The 21055-nt window shown below is 40.4% G+C and overlaps 2 protein-coding genes across 5 annotated transcripts in view; both read right to left on the bottom strand.

The window, feature by feature from the left end:
* Nucleotides 1-2792: 2792 nt before the first annotated feature.
* Nucleotides 2793-14842, bottom strand: EIF1AX (eukaryotic translation initiation factor 1A X-linked). Its single transcript, XM_065071543.1, has 7 exons — nt 14609-14842; nt 13484-13567; nt 10542-10645; nt 8850-8900; nt 7773-7854; nt 7574-7665; nt 2793-5461 (listed from the first exon to the last, which is right to left on the bottom strand). The coding sequence occupies exons 1-7, from the start codon at nt 14622-14624 to the stop codon at nt 5456-5458; spliced, it is 435 nt and encodes a 144-aa protein (XP_064927615.1). The 5' UTR covers nt 14625-14842; the 3' UTR covers nt 2793-5455.
* A 1572-nt stretch (nt 14843-16414) lies between these two features.
* RPS6KA3 (ribosomal protein S6 kinase A3) overlaps nt 16415-21055 on the bottom strand; it is a 77289-nt gene continuing 72648 nt past the window's right edge. For all 4 annotated transcript variants that reach the window (XM_065071503.1, XM_065071513.1, XM_065071529.1 and 1 more), the window contains one exon: nt 16415-20583. In XM_065071503.1, the coding sequence (XP_064927575.1) occupies nt 20461-20583 (123 nt within the window). In that variant the 3' untranslated portion in view covers nt 16415-20460. The remainder of the gene's footprint in view (nt 20584-21055) is intronic.

The raw sequence follows: 21055 nt of genomic DNA, 5'->3' as shown, positions 1-21055 counted from the left end.
AAAAAATACATAAAAAAAACCCCAAACAACTAAAGTGTTTCTATTCCTGGCAAGAATTATTGCAAACACTGGGAACTTCAGAGTCCCTGAAAGGCAGCAATATAAACTTCTTCTATGGAGAAGTTGGGACAATCTGCTCACTCTAATCTGCCAAGGTTGTTAGTTTTTTTTTTTGCTTGTCTGCTCCCTCCAGAGGCCAAACACGCAAGGGCATTTTGCTGATGATCTTTCTCAACTGGGAATAAAATCCATTACCTTAACCATAAAGAAGAGTAGGACTGATTAAGTAATACAGATGCTAGTGACCACAGAAGAGACTCCTACACCCTTACAGCCTAGAGACACAAACAGGAGGCACTGGACTGGAGCCACTCACTCATACAGGAGGGAAGAATGAGTGCCTAGAAAATACAGTACAAGTACTTCAAAAGAGGATTTACTTGTCATAGTTTAACCCGAGCTAGCAATACAACCATGATAGCCGTTCACTCACCCCCTCTCCCGCCCACCCAATAGGGGAGAGAATCAAAAGGGAAGGGAGAAACTTGGATTGAGACAAACAGAGTCTAATAAAATAACAAAATACTAATACACTACCAGTAAATATATATATTAAATAGAAATAAAAGATATTCAAGGTAATTCCTGACGAACACACTGAGCAGCCAGTCCCAGGAAACAGCACCTGGTCACACAGCAGATCCCAGAGAGAAGGGAGGAAAAAGGCAGAAAAGCCCAGAGGCCTCTGCAAAATGGCAAAAGGTCGGGCTGAACGTCCTGACCAAAACTCCCCTGGCCCCGACAAAAAAAACAAATCAAAGAGAAGAGAGAGAGACAGAGAGATCAGAAGAGCCAACTTCAAGTTCCCAACTCCCAATTCTCCTTAAATAATTAGCATGACTCCAAGGGGATGGAATACTCTCATTGATCAGTCTGGATGTCAGACAAGCTCTGCCCCATCCATGCCCCTCTTCCTCACTGCCTCACACCTGTGGGCAGAGTTCTCAGAATGTCCTTGGCTCTCAGATCAGAGCAGTTAAAAACATTAGCTCTGTGATGGGGTGTTTTCTGCTTGTTCTCAAACTGAGTCAAAATAATGAGCGTGCTAGCTAAGAAAAAGGTTTCTAACTGCATGAAGAAAATTAACCCATTTCCAGTCAAACCAGAACATTACTGTTTGGCAAGTGATGCCATAATAGCCCCCTAATTGTCACCAAGTCTCAGCTTCTGATTAAGCTTTCCTTTCTTGAGTTGACAGCCTGGATATAAATAAAACTGCTGTGCAAGTGTCCCCTCTGTCTACAAACACATTGGAAAAAAACATTAAGAGAAGCTAACTCATAGAACAGACAACAGAGTCTCATCTATATATATTTTTGAAGCATTTTTGTCCCACTAAGCATGTTAAGGAAAGTCTAGAGACATAATTGGTATAATTAAAACATCTGAAGCCCAAGTGTAGTCCAGGAGTAAACAAGCACTTGAAAGGAGAAACACATCGCTAGATGCTTCTAGTGGTACCCTGCTGCTAGTACCTACTTCCTAGGTGGAATTACTACATGAAGGTAGTCATTATTTTCAGCTTACCTCCCTATTTGGTTGAGATTGTATTTTATAATCACAAAGTTAATCTTTGGCATTACATTTGATGGGCAAGACATCTCACAAAGAACCTGAATTAATCGACTGGAACTCTGACTCATGCTTGCTGTGATTAAAAAGGCAGCCCCCCTGCTCACCTCTTCTCCCTCCTTCTCCAAAGGGAAAGGCATACACAGTCTGAAAAATACACACTGACAATTCATTGTTTTGTGTCAAAGTGAGAAAGCATTGGCAACAGCTACCTTCACAAAAGCCAGCAACGGGCCTCAAGTTTACAGGGACAAGTAAAGCTGCACTCAGACTACTTCAAGATGATTTAAAATAATACTTCCTTCTTCCCACACATCTTTCAGAGGGCCGCAATGATTTTAACTTTCTAGTCCTCACTTCTGTGAAGTGATCAAACTGCCTGTAGGACTGCAGACAAAAATAATGGCTTGAGTCCTCTACTGAACCATATAATAGAGGTATTCAAGTCCCATGATATTAATGTTCAGTAACAGCAAATAATTATGGCTTAGACTGGATCTCACTCAACAGTAGGAACAGTCAATACCACAACATAACTGAAAACAGGACTTACCTTGTCACCAGAGGGTCTAGGGGAGCAACAACCCAGCATTGGTTGACAACCAAGACCACGAGCCCCATCCGTTCATCACAAAGAACCTGGACAGTAGTACAGCCAACTACCAAACCCAGTGACCTGTCCCACTCAGTCATTGGCTCATTTTCATTCATAGACATCACTCAGATTACAGAGCAATTATTGTGCCAGCCTCATCTCTACCAGCCTGTATACTCTATACTAATTGAAGTGTGTATATATATATGTTACCTTATAAATGTATGGCATCTATCACATACATGTGGCATTAGCATATAGTACCACATATATGCATAATAGCACATACAGTACAGAGTCATATGATATAATCTATCAGCAGTAACAATTAAATGGCAGGGAGCTCAACAATCATGGCTTACTGGCTCTTCCTCCTCTTGCATAAGGACAGGTGGTGTTTTTTTCTTTTTACTTCCCCATGTACTTTTTTTTTTTCCAATTAGTGTGCCTGGACTATATCTGGAAAGGACTAGGGTCGAAAAGCATCAGGACCGACCAACCAAATGCACAGCTACCCCTACTATAATGTGACGAGACAAAGAAGATTTGAAACAATGAACAAAAATCATGTTTCAAAGTTTTAATCGCAGAGAAGACCTCAAAGTAAGAAACATCTTAGAGAACACAAAGTTTATACTTTAGCTGCAGAAAATTAATTTTTGAATCTTTACTTTCAATTTTACACTATAGATAAAAAGTGAGCAGCAGTTCCCAAATTCAAACAAGAGTTATTAAAAAATTATCTAGAAAATACTCTCTCAGATGAGCACCTTTCATTGCTTTAGTGTCAGCAGTCTTGCAAGCCTCTACCTGGCAGCTGCTGTTCTACTGCTGTTCTTTAGCTGGAGACACTGAAAAGAGAGTTACTTGTGCAAGCTGTTTTTCCCTTCTAAAGAAAAGAGAAGCAAGAAGGGACAATTTAAAACTCTCTAGATTGGGCTATGAAAGGAGTGGTCAGAGAAACAAGATGAGGAAGTGTGTTCAAGGAAGGCAATGCAGCCTAGCTCATAAGTAGGAATCACACGGTCCTGAGCCAGAGCATTAAAAATAAATTAATAATTAAATTGGAAACTTCCTTAAAAACTTTGCAGAGTTCAGGGTGAGCCAGGTGTGAGCCTGGGAGCAATTAAGATTGGAAGGAACCTCATGGCAAACCATGACCAATTCTGCCAGGAACAGTTTCATTTTTGTCCCACAGGTGAAGTCTCTGTTACACTGGGGAACTCAGGTCCAGTGAAATAAGTTCCTTACAACAGCACTACAATCATTTGTATTTCTCCTTACCACCGACCATTCACTTTACATTTTTCCCACATGTACAAGATTGGTTTTGGCAAGTATAATTTCTATAATAACTGTATCTTCAGTAAACATTCATTGTAATTTGATCACCAACATTTCTGTTAGCACAACTGAAAGAACAGACACTGTCTGCACTTGCACATCAAGATCAGTTTTGAGAGCTTTTGACCATTTTCCAAGCTGCTCATAGTCTACTTAGTATGTTGAGGAAACCAATGAGCTTGAGAATGGTTTATAAACCTTAGTCTGAAACATTACAGCATTTATGTTGCTTGATATAATTGAACCTTTTAGGCACATAAAGACAGTAAATTGATATACCTGAAGATCAGTGGTAGTATCTTTTTCCAATATTTAGCAAGTTTGTACAATAGATATTTAAAATCCATGAAACATTTGGCAAAATTACTTAGTACTAAGAAATCCTTATCCCTAGAATGAGATACCAGATCCACATAAGGAAAATAGCCACTATATTGAAAGAAAAAAGTAAATAAGAAGATGTTTCTGCAAAAGCTCTGGAAGTTCAAATCTAGCCCCAAACTTCTCTTTAAAAATCATATAAAGCAATGAGGCCACTCCATATTTAAAGCCATTTTGTTTTTATCTATTGGGGTAGTCACTTTACATCATAGCAAAAAGACTGTATAACGAATACAAGTGTCAAGAACCAGATTTTTATGGCACAAAAGGAAGTTTTCCATTAACCTGCTTTCAGAGTTGTTAAATACATAATTGAAGACAAAGAAACTAAGGCTACCACAAAATAATATTTGCATGATGATGTTAGTCTTTATTCAGCTTCTTAATTGACTCCTCCAGTCTGAAGGTGGAGAAGAATCTTTCCATTAGTTTGTTTCAGTGATTTATTCTGGATGAAAAGATCCTTTTCCTATATTCAACAGAAATTTTCCCATTTATATTGTTATTCAAAGTTCACATAACCTTTAAAGTTGTACCTTACAATGTATGGAAAATTTAAGATGAAATTAAAACTCTAAACATAACCTTTTCTATAATGTAAAAATATTCTACATGTTTAACATATCAAGAATGTTAAGCATTTGCTTCGGGGAAAAACTAGTTTATGTATTTTTCAGCACAAACCCAACTATTAACGTTTTGTAGTATTGTATCCCTGTTAAGTTGGGTGCCACCCAGTGTTCATCTTCTGCAACTACAGCTTGACCACTGTACTTAGAACAGCTCTGCATACAAGACAGTTTTCAACTGCAAAGCTGAGATGCTGCTAAATTTTTAGCTTTCCTTCTCCCCTACCCCTCTGCTGTGGCAAATTTACATCTTTGAAATAATGAGTGTTTTTAATTATCAAAATCAGTATAAAAATAGCAGCATGCTACTAGACGCGAAAAGCAGATTCATCATACATTATGAATTTAAATGCAGATCTCTGCCTTCCTTTTATATTACCAAAATCTTTTCAAAGTTAACATCAAGGCAAGGGGTATAAGGACAAACACTGCATAGTATGATTTGATACGAATCTCAACTGGGTACTTGTGTTTAATCAAAATCCATGATAATTACAGGGTAAACAACTTTTATTTCAAAATACAAGTTTAACTGGAATTGTAGTGATGAAAGCAGAAGCGGGAATGCAGTCTTTTACAGCCCATGTCACTGTATCTCACATCCAGAGATAAAAGCTCTAATTGGTGAAGAGACAAAATATTTGTGGCGTTTCATTGAACCTTCGTGATAATCCAGCATTATCCATTTCTAAAGAAATATAAATACTTTAAAACAAACATTGAAAATAAATCCTTTTGATGTAACAAACTACACTCTTTACCGAGAATCTTCAGTCTTCTTAAAAGAAAGGGACTTCACCCAAAAAATAATCGAAATATCAATGTAGAACAATCCTTGGAGGAAAAACGTCGGAATGTAAACCTCTGTTCCAAATTAGATCTGAAAAGCAAAACATCACACCATGTATTTAATTCACATGCATTTTTTCATCAAACAATTCTGTCTTTGGGCTACTTTTATGGTTCAACAGGAGACTTCCTGAACTCAGTACAGTACTGATTTTGCCTCAGCTCATATCCCGTTTCCTTAACATGTGAATGACTACTCCTCTTACGTCCTGTGATTCTGTCCTCACCACCATCAAAATACCACAATTATGCAGGAAAGCAGTTTTGCCAATATTATGCATAAGTACTACAGAAATAAATTAGCCCATGCTTCTCAAAAATGAAAACAAAATCAAGTTTAAAGGTAACTTCCCTAAGTAGTGACTACGCAAGCTGATTTGGTGGCAAAAATGAACCGTTTTCTAACCATTCTTTTGATGCAGGCAACAGCAGAAAAGTTCCACCAAGTCTTTCACATTAACTACAACCCAGGAAGCTGCACTTCATTCTAGGCAGACTAGGATGATCCTCGGAAAGGTCATTCACATTCTATCTCTTTATGTCTTTTCCTTTCTTAAAGCACAACATTAATATTGCATAGCTGACAGAAGCTTAAAAACAATCATAGCTATGCACTTAAATACATTATCCCACACAAAGGTCCATTAATTTGCAGATTTTATTATTTCAATATTCCTACAGCTACTTGTCACATTGATGTTTTACAATAGTTTCATTATTAAAAGCATGCAGTATTAGAAAGTGTTTCTAGCTTCAGTAAGCTAAAACTTCAGTAAGCTCAACCACTGACAAGTGAAAAGTGAAATTTTAAGAAGTCTGAATAAAAATTCACCATGATTGATATTTTAAAAATATTTAATCTAATGCATTATACATTGAGAACCTCAAAATAGTCAAAATAATGTGAGCATTTAAAGATAATCAGTCACATTACTAACTTGGAGAGAGAGGACTAAAAAGATGAAGAATTAAAACATAATAATATACTTAGAACAGTCTATCCAATTAAGTCAACTCACTGGCTCAGTAAGTTACTACTTATCCTCTCAGCCAGTTGACCCTGCACACAGTCATCTCTCAACTGAAAAATAAAGTGCATCATCTTAGGAAACATTTCACAGCAGACTCTACTTCTGCAATTTACTATATAATTTGAACTATAACAATTTTACTCCTACAATTTAGGAGTGTGGTCAGTTACTGTGGCTTAGTGATAAGTACTAACACAACTGATTGTGAAAAATCTGTAAATTCAGGATTACAGTTGACTTTGTTAACTACTAAAATGCAGCTTTTTATGATTTTCATGTAAACAAAAATGGAGAATTAAAGTCTTTGTTTTTTTTTTTTTTTATAAACAAAAATCTCTCAATGATTTCTGTAGGTATTATTAGATAGTCAGGTTGTTAAAACTACAGAGGAATCAGAGAGGTGAAACCCACACCTGTTTGTGCAGATTGCCAAGACACATACATAACCTGTCACCTGCTCCAGCAGTTGGTGTCCAATGGAGTTTATGGCTCTATCTGCCTCAACCGAGCTGCCTCACATGGCACAGGGGCCGACCAAGAGGTCTTTCTGCCTCACTGAGCAGGGTACGCAAGGAAATCCCAGCAGTCTGCAAAACCTTCCTAAATCTTTTACTTCGCTTTCCATCACAAGCTTGTTGTAAGAAGCTTGCACTTCAGAGAGCAATACTAAGCGCTACATTCAGCTCCTTCAATACGAACACACCCAGCCACACCCACATATGTGGTCATCGACTCGTGTAACCGCAACTCCTCATGCGCGCACACACACAATCGTTTGAACAGATGATGCTACATAACTCCAGGTCTTTAGGGTGAACTGGCTTTGATTTTCTTTTTTAGGCATCTTAAAGGTTTTGACAAGACTACTCTCCACGTGTATTTTAAGAGTATGACCCTAAGCATACATTTGCTAGAGAAGGGTTGCAGGACAGAGGAGAGAACAGGAAGCTGCCATGCATACATCTACACCACTTTCTGAAGCAGTCCTTGAGCAGGTGAGCTATTCTGAACGTCAATGTATTATTTTACTTGCTCTAAACCAAGGAAAAGCAGCTTATTGCCAAAGATGACAGTTTCAAGCATATGACATAGAATCTATGTTTACTACTTACGTCATCAATGTCTTCATCATCATCTCCAATATCATCAAACTGGATTTCATCATCATCTCCAGGACCAAATGTGTCTGTTTCATTGATTTTAGCTAAAATGCAATTTTGAGAAGTTAAGGAGTGCACTCACACCAAGTCAAGATAGATTGAATATTCTTGTCCAATATGAACTTCCAATTTGAAGTGAAAAGATTCTTACCATGTTCTGGAAGCTCCCCATATGCTTTCAGACTTCTGGCTTCATCTGCGTTGTACTTTAGAATAACATCAGCCTTGTTATCCTAAATAAGAATTTATTAGTCATCTATGGAGAAAAAAACCTCCCTATTAATCTCAGCAGACTAGTAACACCTACGTTATTTAAAGAACAGGACCTATACTATTTACAGAAGAATAACACCTATGTTATTTACAGAATAATATCTTTTTCCTCCTTCCCCTTCAGTTCCTTTAAATGTGAAGTAAAAAAATGCTTATCTGTAGAATATCTCAATTTATTCTGGGCGATAACTTTATTCTCTCCTGTTATAATTAATTTCAGAAGTTCAGTTTCATGCCTTTGAAACTAATCTTTCTTCAGAGAACACACATGGTGAGGTGTTTGGTGGCTAGTCAGAATGTGTCGAAACTTCCTAGTTTGAAGTAGTTCCATATATACAGTAAATTACAATATCTTAAATGTTTTACAATTCTAATGTACATTTCAGAAGCAGAATCAGTCTTCAAACAACTGATGACACAACACTAACGTTCATGAAAAAGCATTTACCTAATGATAATATGACAATTATTTTCCATTAACCTTTACATTAGGTAAAATTGTGCTACTTCATTTTTGGAAATTTAAGTAGAAACTCGCCACTGATAACTGGCCTCTTAAGGTAAAAGGCTAAAAAATCAAGGCTCCAAAATTCTTATTACCAAAAATTCACATTATTACAAAAAATGTTTGGTGCTTGACTCAGTCTCCATTATATCACAGGATCCAAGCATCAAACAGCTACACCTGGAAAAAAAAAGGTCAGGTGTTATGCCAATAAGCACCTTCTCTCACAAACTCTCAGGGTGCAATTCAGAAAAACAAGTTGAACCGGGATTTGTCATCTACTTATGACAATCTTTCTGTAATACAAGGAAACTAGAAGTCATGATTTAGCATAACTAAATACATATTCAAAGTTAGATGGGAATTTCCTTATGATATGTGCTGCAATTTAACACTAAATAAAGCTGTTTGTAAAATATGCTTCATTGGCAAATTACACTGCATTTTTACCTGGTAGTCTCTTAAGCCAACCAATATAATATCAGATGTATTTATCCAAACCTGAAAGAGAAAATATGTTATATTGCAGGAATTCAATTTTTGTTGTATAACACAAGAGTCAAACAGCACAATTCGGTTTGCTGAAGGACACAAAACATTTCACTAGAGCCCCCATTTTCACTTTCTAACCAGTAAACTGGAAATATCCAGTTTCATATTTTAACAGCAAAACCAGTGTCAGAAATACTCATAGATACATTATTTCACATTACAGAGCTATTACTAAGTTAAATCAAACTTCTTTGTAGAGCTTCTAGCCAACAAGGTGGTTATGAAGTCACAGCTTCTGAGAAAACAGAAATAATGCATCAAGCCACCACTCTCTCAACAGAGCTCCACAAAGGCAAAAACAAAAGAAAGGTCTGATGAAGTAGATGATGGACAAGCACAATGAAGAGCACAAGAAAATGAACGGAATTGTTTCTAGTAACTGACTATGTTGATCAGTCAAGCCAAAGCCAGAAGCCTGCAAAACAGCACAAGCTAATTTAAATGCACATGATAGTTCTATCCCACATCAGCTTGATTTTTTTTGAGATAAAATACATTTCAGTTGAGCTTTCCTTTTTTTGAGACATGAGGAATAGATAAGTGATGCTTTCAGTAGCAAGAAATTAATTATGCAGCACCTAACATTTATTAATGTACATTTTCCATCACCCTCAACAGCTTATTGCAGTGCATTCCAGGCAGCAAGCAGGGCTCACACTGATACCAAGATATGAGTGTTCACTGGTCTCCAAAAACAGAGAGGTGGAACAATCCCAAATGAACGCAGCGAATGTCTGTTTTTATTGGGAACAGACTGAGAGGACCTCCTCCATACCATACACCAGCAGAGGACAGAAAGCTGTAACATTTGACAAGGGCAAGAGGGAACACCATGCAAAGATGGCAAACACATACACCTGACTTCCCTCAAGGTACGAACTTTTGTAGGTCAGCTTTGCACAAAAGTATTTTGGGAACTTTAGGTGGACAATGAAATTATGGCATCTGAGGTGCCTGCAGGAAGCTATAAAGAAACCTTCTGAAACCACCCTTATTGAACCACTCAGATAAGTCACCCAGTGAGAAGATGATAATTATTCAGTTTCTCCCCAGATCAAACTAAGTGGGGTATCAAACCCTGATTCTTTACTGTTCAGGAAGTAGCATATGAAAATATGGCTTTGGAAAACCCTCTTACACCTTTATTTTCCAATGCTGGGAGTCAATCTTCCTGTTTGAAGTTCTCCTGCCAAGCTAAGTACTGATCTAGTCTCAGCTGTAACATGCTGATTTTCCAAATAGTCATCAAGTTCCTCATGTACAATTATGGAGTTTTAAAATATTTCCTATACATATAAGTTTCTAGAATATGAAAAACTATTATGCCATAAACAGGCAAAAAAGTCCCCCGAAATGTGCACATCCAAAGGCAGCCCTTCAATCACCAGCTTCTCTCAAAAGCCAGAGACTGCCTGTTTTTGTGCTGGCAATACAAACAGAAGAACAAACTAGTTTACTATCAAAAAAGTAAGTTTAGTATATTAAATACAGCAGAAATATTAACTTTTGTAATGAGCTACGCACATAAATTTTTACAATTACATATCATACATAATGCCATTCTTCTTTATTGTAATGCTTTGGAATTACCTTTTTTCTTAGTTTCCCTCTAATATGACATAACCTCTTCACGCCATCAAAACATAAGGCCTCCAGTCTTCCATTGCCTAACATCTTGATCACCTGGGCATATTCTGAAAGAGATGGTAACATATCGCAAAACTTTTAAACAAATACAGCCTCACGAAACAACCAATAGCTTTTGCCACTGTAACCAAAATTTGCTGTAACATTTTATCAAACAGGAAGGGCTGAAAGGAGCTGGCCACACAGGCCACTGAATGTATCGCAGTTTTCATATTATTGTTGACATTAACATTTTCAAGCACTGCTCATCCTTGGTTGTATCTATGCTTTTGTTCCCTCCAAAATGCTTACTACAGATAATTTTTAGAGCTAGAAAGTCAGAGTTTGAAAGTTTATAACAGCATGACGGTGCCTGTCCTAATGGACAAAATCTTGTGCTATCACTGCGGGAAGAGGAAAAAGCAGAACATTCTGTACACCCCATTGATACTCTGAATCCGTTCTGCAGAGGCTCTGTGGAAACAAATGCTGTTCCTGAAACAACATGTTCTGGTGTTCCCAGAAACTGTCTGAAAGGCAAGTATCAGGCTTCAGCTGAAAACTATGAAGCTTCTCTTCAACACCTCTCCTCAATCTCTCACTGTGTATTTTATCTCCTTTCCTCACCAGGTTCCAGAAAATACTACTGAAGTACTTCACACACACTATTAAAAGTTTGCATTTGACTAAAAAGAATAAAGTTCGTAAGAACTACAACATTATTGTTCTTACAAGCTTTATAATAATATTATCTGACCACTTACACTCACCAGGAAAAAAAATTCCCAATTAGCCAGAGCTGCATTTCAGTATTCTAAAATCTTTACTTAGCACAAGCTCGGTAGTTTAACAAACCTTATGAGAATTTTAACTGAGAATGTTTCATCGTTGCTGATGGCTTGCACAAGCATACTCTTCACCGGTAAAAAACTGTCTGGATGGCTGGACCCAAAGAGCTGTGGTGAATGGAGTTAAAAGCAGGTGGTGGCCAGTGACGAGTGGTGTTTCTCAGGGCTCAGTACTGGGGTCAGTTCTGTTTAATCTCTTTATCAATGATCTGGACAAGGGGATTGAGTAAACCCTCAGTAAGTCTGCAGACAAAAACAACTGGGTGGGAGTGTTATCTGCTGGAGGGTAGGAAGGCCATACAGAGGGATCTGGACAGGCTGGATTGATAGTCTGAGGCCAATTGTATGAGGTTCAATAAGACCAGGTGCTGGGTCCTGCACCTGGGTCACAACAACCCGAGGCAGAGCTACAGGCTCAGGGAAGAGTGGCTGGAAAGCTGCCTGGTGGAAAACGACCTGGGGGTGTTGATAGACAACTGGCTGAACATGAGCCAGCAGTGTGCCCAGGTGGCCAAGAAGGCCAACACTGTCCTGGCTTGTATAAGGAATAGTGTGGCCAGCAGGGCTAGAGAAGTGATCATCCCCTTGTACTCACCCTTGGTGAGGCCACACCTCGAATCCCGTGTTCTGTTTTGGGCCCCTCACTACAACACATTGAGGTGCTGGAGGGAGTTCAGAGAAGGGCAACAAAGATGGGGAAAGGTTTGGAGCACAAGTCTGATGAGGAGCAGCTGAGGGAACTGGGGCTGTTCAGCCTGGAGAAAAGGAGGCTGAGGGGAGACTTTATCGCTGCCTACAACTACCTGAAAGGAGGTTGTAGCATGGAGGGTGTTGGTCTCTTCTTCCAAGTAGCAAGTGACAGGACAAAAGGAAATGGCCTCAAGTTGTGCCGGGGAGGTTCAGACTGGATATTAGTAAACATTTATTCACGAAAAGGGTTGTCAGGCATTGGAACAGGCTGCCCAGGGAAGTGGTTGGGTTGCCATCCCTGGAGATGTCTAAAAGACATACAGATGAGGTTCTCAAGGACAGGGTGTAGAGCTGGACTTGGCAGAGTAAGGTTAATGGTTGGACTTCATGATCTTAAAGGTCCTTTCCAACCTAAATGATTCTATGATTCAGTAGATTTTGCTTGGGAGTTGAAAAGGATTTTAAGTTTCAGAGGTGCATCAAAATCAACTTCTTTTTTGCTTATAGCTGTGACAGAATATCAGAAAAAGCTTAAAAAATTAGTTCAGTGGTCACTTATTTTACAGTAATTTAAGTCAGTTCCTTTCCTGTATTTCTAACAAAGCACCTGATTAACTGGTCACTAGGCAAGTACTCGTATGTATGTGAGCAGCCACAAGTATGTGACACACAAGACAGGGTAAGCCAAAAGGCAGGTGAGATCACTGTCGCTAACAGGCAAAGGAGAGGGGAATCCTAGTCATCATCCTCCACCTGAACACTCCTGTGGCTTACTTTACCTGACAGCATTCAAGTATGGACCTTACCTATTGCTCATTTCAGTAATTGTTAGACATCCCAACCCAGAAGCCAGTTCAAACAAACCACCAGGGAAAAGTAGAAGCGAGATGTACTGTTCTGCCAGGCCAGTGACTTCAGAGAGCTCATCAAAGGATCCAAGAAAAGGTATAGTTGGTATAAAACAGAAAGCGGAACTGTGCATCTAATAGACAATGAATAACTACTGGCAACACTGAACTACATCAGCTAAGACAGCTGCTTACAGACCCTCACACAGAGCAACTCAAGGGATTTCTGGGCAGTGTTTACATACATACTGTATTACACACAGCATCACAATAACGTCAAGGAGAGGCAAGCTTCATTCTTAAGTGGTGAAGCTATTTAAAATTTCCCTTTGCCTAAAGTCTTCCTCCTACACTCACTGTGTCATTTAGAATTCAAATACAAACCCAATAAGAATACCTTTCACACAATAACTTTTGTATTTCTCAGACATCCAGCTGTTCTGTGTAAACTTCCAATGTACATCACTTACAATATCTGACTGAAAATAATGGCATTGCTGTACTATAGTTAAAAACTCACCTTGCCCATCTTCCTTGAACACCAGTTCTCTTTTTTCTGATTCATTCTCATTCTTACCTCGTCGCCTGTTTTTACCTCCTTTGCCTAAATTACAGGATGTAAAACAAAGAGCATGTATTATTATCTGGGAATACAGTGAATCAAATAATCAGTCTTATGGAGATTTCCGTGCTTGTTCTCTAAATGGCTGTTTTGAATATCTTATCCAAATCTAGATTTTTTGATTGGACATTTTTAGCTCTATTTTTAAAACTGAGTAGTAACATCGTAATTAAAAGATTAGAGCCTCCACTATTTAAGATGTCCTGGTTGCTCTGGAGCGACAGTACCCTTCAACAAGGATTTGCACAAGATTGCCATTTTCAGTTTTTGTGATGGCTGCTACCAAATACCTCATAAATAATGGTGGGATAACCTTATGCATGTAACCACCAAGGAGCAGAATAATAAACGGAGGGGGTACGGTAGTGCTGAAATTCCTGAAATCCTCAGAGGGAGGCTTACGCTCCATGCAAAAATGCCCTTTTTAAAAGGCACACACGTGGGGATTAGATGCTCTTCATGAAGGCGCAGACGACCAGCTTCTACTTTCCGTCCCCGCCGCCCCGTGACAAAAACCTGCTGTTCCCTTTCTCTCACTTTCTTCTTCTTTTTCATTAATCAGCGGGGTGAGCGAAAAGGGGAGAAGCGGCAGCGCCCAGCGAGCGCACGGAGGAGCACGCACAACCCGCCGCTTCCTCAGCGGCCGCCCCCGAGGGGCGGCGGGCAGGGCCACCCCTAACAGCCAAACCCCGCCACGGCCTCCTCGTCCCGGTCGGCCAGGCCCCAGAGGCCTCCGACACGTCGTTGGGCCGCGTAGTACCGGAGCCAGGCTGAGACTCACGCCTGAGAAGGGGTGGTAGCGGGGAGGGGGAACCGGCCGCAGGGACCCGTGGGCACGGCGAGGTTGCCGGAAGGGCTCCTCCGCCCCCTCCCCGCCCCGCCCGCGGGCACCAGGCCGCGGCGGCTCCCACGTGAGAAGCAGCGGCCGGCGCGGGGGCGTCCCCAGGCCTCCCCGGCGCGGCCGGGCCGGGCCTCGTCGCCACGGCGAAGGGACGGGCCGCCGCAGAAGGGAGGGCGCCTCACCTTTATTCTTGGGCATGGCGCCGGGCGCTCCGCCGCGGAGGGGCTGCGGGCAGGGGCGGCGGTTGGGGCTTCACGCGGCTCTCGCGAGGCGGAGGCGGGCAGAGGCTCCGCGCGGGATCGGCGGCGACTCCTCGCGCGGCGGGGCCGGGGCAGCGCCTGACTCGTGCGTTCCGGCCGCTGCCGCCGATCTGACCCACGGCGCCCCCTGGCTTGTGGGCGGACTCGCCGCCTCCCGGCAGGGCCGGATCTGCGCATGCGCCTGATGCCCTCCTGGCAGCACGTCCGCCTCCCAGCGGCGTAGCGATGTCGGGGACACACACCTCAGTGGGCGTCGTGATCGGCGGGCGCCGCGCCGATTGGCCAGGACTCCGCGCCGGGCGGGCAGCGGCCAATCAGGGGCTCCACGGGACGGCTGTGGGCGCGAGCGGCGGAGCTGTGCCGGCGCGGAAGGCGCGTGGCGTGGGCTGTGCCGGGCAGCGCGACCGCGGGGCGCTGCAGCCTGTGCCAAACGCGCACGAATCCGAATTGGCCGCTGGAGCCTCGGCACCCGGTTGTTTTAGTTTTTTACAACGCCGACCCCAAGGGACGGTGCGGGCGGGCGGGCGCCCCTTTGCTCCCCTCGCAGCCCGCCGTCACGGTCCCGCTACCCGCCTGCAGCCGCCGCTTTGCCCCCACTCCCGTCCCGGGAGTGGGGCTCGGCATCCGCTTCGGGAACGGCAGCTCCCGGGGCGCTACGATGACTTCGGAGCGGATTTTAAGGAAAAGAAGGAGGTGCCGCCCCTCTGTCCGGGGGAGCGGGCAGCGCGCGCCAACCGAACCCGGGGGTGGGGGGTGGGGCGTGAACCTCCCACGGAGAGGAAACACGTTGTTACAAACGCCAGTGATAAACCGACACAAACGGGAGGGTACGAACGTCTGAAAGCCTAAAGTGAGGGACGAGCGTATCGTCAGGATCCCATGTTGTATCGACGCCCACCCCCCCAACTTTTTTCCTTTCCGGAGTTTCTCAAGGCTTGCGGATTATCCAGTTTACTCGAAAATTAATTTAAAAATATTTTTATTTAGGCAGCATAAAGCCTTGCGTGGGCACAGGGCTGCACCGCTGCGCACGCCGGCTCCAAGGTGTGAATTTCGTTTAGGAGATAAGGCTGCCCTCACTTTCCCTTGTGCTTGTTACCAAACCTCTCTCCATGCTCTCTTACAGCCTTTTTTTTTAATATGCTTAGTACTGTGACCACTAGTTACGTTTCTCATATATTCTCTGTTGCAATTATTGTAATTTTATGTAGACTAAGATTTTCCATCTTTCCCCGGTTGCAAGGCTAAAAAGAATGGCTGTTGTAAGCTTCAGAGTTGTGTGAGCTCCCTGAACATGTGGGCATGCTGTTTATGCAGTACTTACACATACATTCTCGTTTTTCCAAATGTGTAAAGGTTCATTAATTATCAAATATGCCTCTATTTTCAATGTCCAGAGCAATGCAGGCATTGCAAGCATTATGTAGCAGCCTCCCCTTAAGTTGTACTTTACAGGGTATTTAAATATAACATATGCACTTTAGTCTTGCTGTGCCATATACTGGGTCTCCTGAATACAAGTGTTTTTTCTTTGGTTCCTCTTTTTACCTGAGTAACCGTGACCTGACTCAAGATGCTGTAATATAGTGACATTTTAACTGACAAACATTTATTAAAAACTTTCTGGTTGGAAACGGACACTTGGTATGCTGAAGACGTAATTCAATGTCAATGATGAACAAACAATGTTTATAACTGGGAAGAATAAGTGATTAACCAGAAACACACTTTAAGATGTTTGAAAGTTTATTCATAGTAGAAATTTCTATTTCTTTTGAAGACTACAAAACCTGCCATTAGACAGGAGTACAAGCAATGGTATCTTTCCAGAACTGCTCATAGTTACATCCGGAACAGTTCTAATTACACATTAATAGCATGATTGGAACATTTCCTAGATCAGACTCTGAATGAAACAATCATTTAAAGTATTCAGTACATTTTTTTTTACTAGCATTTCAGTTCTATGACAGCAGTGCCAAGCATCTAACAGATGCTATTGTAATGGTCTAGAACAAGGTACAAACCACTGATGTCCTGGAACAGTACCTTGGAATCACTTACATGCCATGCTGAGAAAACTAGTATAAAGTATGATTGTATAGAATCGTAGAAAAATATCTGTCATTTTGTCATTTTTTAAAAATGTTTTAAGTAGACTTCCCCCTCCCCCCAACTAGGTTGCAAAATAATTACATCCCTCATAAGTACACCTTCCCTTTGATTAGGTCAAGAGTATCAAGATAAAGCTAATCATTTACATCATTTTCATAAGTGAAAATTCATTTATTAACCATTGCTGCCTACTAAGGACCAGCGGACTTTGAATCCTTTCCTTCCAATAATAGAAAAGCACAGCTTTAGTTGGTAACACCACATTTACAAAAGCAAAACACACACAAAAAAATCCCAGACACGTAAATCTATTTTCTTATGCCCTTGTCTCTTTAGAAAAACGTTTTAAATATTACCTTGAAAAAAATCCTTATAGTTTAATTCAACATTACAGTAATTATGAAGAAAGAACTTTGCCCTTACTGGATAGAGATGGCATTTAAAGAGTATTGCAACTATGCTCTTCCCTCTGTTCTCTCATGCTCTCAAGCACAGTAAGTGGTAATTTCCCACTACAAAACAACAACAACAAAACAAAACAAAAAAAAAGAAACAAAAAGCCATGGTCTACATATGGAAAATTCACTTGCATCTGCAGTTCTTTTTTTTTTATCCTCTGCAACGCTGTATCCCAGAGGTGCCTGCTATGCTTTGCAGACCAAGAGCCAGTCCGGCAATGAATTTGCACAGTGTGTCATATATACTCACATTCTAACAGAAAGGTGCTGGGATTCAAAGAAGCATTATGTGGATTTCTTTATAGCTTTTAACAACTGCAGCTACGAAAACAAAAATAAATGTGAGAGTTGTGAACATGGATCCAAAAACAGGAGGTAAGGTACATACACCCACGTAAGTCTAGCCTGTAAAATACACTTCCTGCATCAACAGGCCCTTTTATATCTTGGTTTAGAAATTAACTTAGAAATATAGAAGATCTAGACTTCAACACATTTGAGTTAGCATGTGCTAAACTGCCCTGTTTTGTTAGCATTTACAATGTTCATCTTATGCTGCTATATACATGACACAGTAGCAACATCTGGAAAGTCTAGATTAAATGAACATCTTACTTGAGAAGGTAGATACATAAAATGTAGGAGTTAACTTTGCTTCGTTATTTGGCTAATGACCAGTGAACTTGAGGGCCACAAAATCTGGCTAATATAAAATTACTGAAAGTACTTTTGTATTATTTTAACATAGGTATTGCCTATTATGAAGGACCTTCACAATTCCTCCCTTTGCTCTGTTATTTGCCAGGTGCCTATAGATACATACACACTGAGAACACGTGAGAAATTCCTTCCTGAACTGAAATGCTATTATTGACACACTAGCAAGTACTGTCATCCCTCTCTTTCAACAGTATCTGTTTTAAATTTTGTTTGTTGACTAGATACCACAGTCCTCAGATTAACACTTTTAAAGGCCACTCCAGAAGGTACAGTTTCTAGATTCTGATGAGCCTGACTTGCCACCACTAAACAGGGCTGAAAATCCATTTTCTGAAAGGTAGAAGTTTTATTAAATTCCTCTGGAACTGCAGACGCCATCAAAGAAGAATTAAAATGGCATTTTTCTGCCTCTAGTTGAAGATGTTTCTTGAAGGAAAGATAGATAATCTGTACAGCTAAAGGGAACTTAAATGCTAGAGCATCAAATAAGGGGAAAATGCTAATTGCTTGGAAGAGCTATGTTTTCAGATTTCTAAGATCCATAGTAATTTAAGAATCCTTGTTCATAAAACAAATTACTTAACAATTATATGATGGATTAAATATTTAACAGATTCTTAAGGGCAATAAAAGTGGGATCCTTTGCAAGTCGAACAAAGCTTTTCCAAGGAACTTGGAAGAACCTGTGGCAGAAGGAACACTTTCACATTCCTTTAGAGCACATTTGTGGTGTCATAAAGATGATTCTCCCTTTCAGCAAACCTCTGATGATTTCAGGGAAACTAGCAAATTAATCATCATGAAAGAAATTTCATACCACTAACTCAAGAAAATAGCTTCTTACGCAAAACACAAAATTGCACCTTTCAGTTTTTAAATGGTATTGTTCACACAGAGCTGTTCATGCAGATCCATATTTACTTGAATTCCCAACAGCCACTTCTGTATCTGGAATGAGCTGATGCAGCATACCATTCTGGTGGAGTGGGACACTCACCGAATTCAAACACATTCCAGTGCATGTTCTCATGTGGGCAGAACTGATCTTTCAGGACTGGCCATCAATATGTGCCTTTAATTACTTAAGACACCAAGGGGCCAGGTGTATTAAAAGTTTATGTTGATCTCTACAATTAGTTTTTCACTCTTGTTACAAACTTGCTTCCATCTGGGCAAAAGTGAGACCACACACTCTGAACAGCTTCATTCTACCTGACTGGGACAATAGTACTTTAATGGTAAATTATAATGACCCTTTTCTAACCACAGACAAATCTGGATGACTCTCTTCTTGTTTTGCTTTGGCTAAGTAAAATTATCAGAACCGACAGAACATTACATCCATCAGTTTTACAACCGCAGTGAATGCAGTTTAAACCTACTTTTTGCAGGCTTCTGCTTATTAGTGGACAATATGTTCTGCTTTGTCTTCAATGTTGCCTTTCTTCTTATAATGCCAACATTCACTTAACAAATCCTTTGCAGCTTAAACAGAAGTCACAGGATAGAGATAAAATATTAACAATGGATTATAAGAATAAACAATATAGAAATGTCCTCTATCAGAAAGTATTTAGCAACGATTCCTGAGTCCAGAGATTAGATGGGAGAGAATAAAAGTGAGGGGAGGGGGAAAAAGACAGAGTGAGATATGGAGCAAGTTATCTTTTCTCTGGGTTGTATTACCTATTGTATATATAGTATGGTGAGAGATCCACTGTTTCAATTTTGAACACCATAAACAGTATCCCGATTTTCGTCACATGACATGCAGCGTCAAAACCATGGAAATGCAGAAAAGACATAGGCAAAGAGAAATATGTATTCATAGTATTACATTCAATAGCTGTTTAACAGTCAGGCTTCTTTTAGAGCTGTCCAACAATGCTGATTAATCCAGGTGAACTGTTTAATCAGACTTAATTGTCAAAATGATGAATAATATCTAAGTAAAACAAGGCATGTATACATTAAAGAAAACAGCACGGAAATGTACTGCTTATGAACTGTTTACAAAAACATACAAAATGTTGGATGGCACAAAGTATATAGTGCTAATATAAACAGATTGTTTAAGCTAAGTGCTTAAAATAAACTGTCCATTTCTACCTGTAACAAAGAATATCTTAGGGGACAAAAAATATTCCTTATAAAAATAATGCTATGTGGTGCAGAGTGCTTTTTTCAGTGTATTTTTGACAGAGGTGGCATTCGTAATTCTTCTGGTTTATTCAATCGTCAACATGATCGTTTTCATCGCGTTTCCACTTGTCACTCCATTTGAAGCTCCACTAAGATCAGTAACTTGCCATCAACAGTTTAAAGCGAGAATAGATGAAAGCAGCAGCAGGAGCAGCAGCATTATAGGTACCCAGCTGGGACAGAGTGTGCTTGCAAGTATCTGTCAGATATGTGCTACCTGTCGCCATGATTTGTGCTATCATCTTATGCCATGGTACCAAATATCTGGTTGAGGTCACTTCACAGGGCTGTTGAGGTAATTTTTTTGATACCTCTCCTCTGAGCAAGAGTAGAACGGCCGACTGGCTCCAAAACTGGTGACTGATTACGATTCAAAGCAGAGTAAGTTGCTGCCATTGCACCCTGTGGGACAGAGGCGAAAACAAACACGATGACCTTGTGTCTGATGCACACATGTGAGATCACACAGCGCTAAGTGCCAGAGATTCTGAACAAGTTTTAACTTCAGTCTATTTTGATCTACAAAAACATACCACTGCATTACTCAAATACGAACAATGTTTGAAGTGAGCATTTTTTAGGATAAATAAATAGTTTTCAGATCAATCTAAAGCAATTTTACCTTTCTGGAAACAAAACCAAAACAAACACAGATAGTTAAATTAAGTTCTCTCCCCATGCTTGTGATTAGCTGGGGAATGAAACCCCATCAGTGGGCTGTCTCTGCTTACCACTTATATAACCATTTCAGTTTTCAACAAAATATTTTAAAAATCACCCACACTATTCACAGCACATCAAAATTTATTTAAAAAAAAAGTTAGAAAGTTGTGAGCTATGGGATCAGAACTTCCCCCTCTTTCCACTTGTTTTT

The sequence above is a fragment of the Columba livia genome, chromosome 1, assembly GCF_036013475.1.
Source record: "Columba livia isolate bColLiv1 breed racing homer chromosome 1, bColLiv1.pat.W.v2, whole genome shotgun sequence".
NCBI lineage: Eukaryota > Metazoa > Chordata > Aves > Columbiformes > Columbidae > Columba > Columba livia.
The sequence above is the reverse complement of the archived record's forward strand: the minus strand, read 5'-3'. Positions and strand labels throughout refer to the sequence as shown.

Excerpts from the sequence above, each read along its gene's own strand:
- EIF1AX (XM_065071543.1), bottom strand. Across the intron at positions 10,646-13,483 it reads GTTCAAGGAAGATGGGCAAG|AATATGCCCAGGTGATCAAG; the intron begins GTGAGTTTTTAA and ends CATCTCTTTCAG. Across the intron at positions 7,666-7,772 it reads TGGGGAGCTTCCAGAACATG|CTAAAATCAATGAAACAGAC; the intron begins GTAAGAATCTTT and ends ATTGCATTTTAG.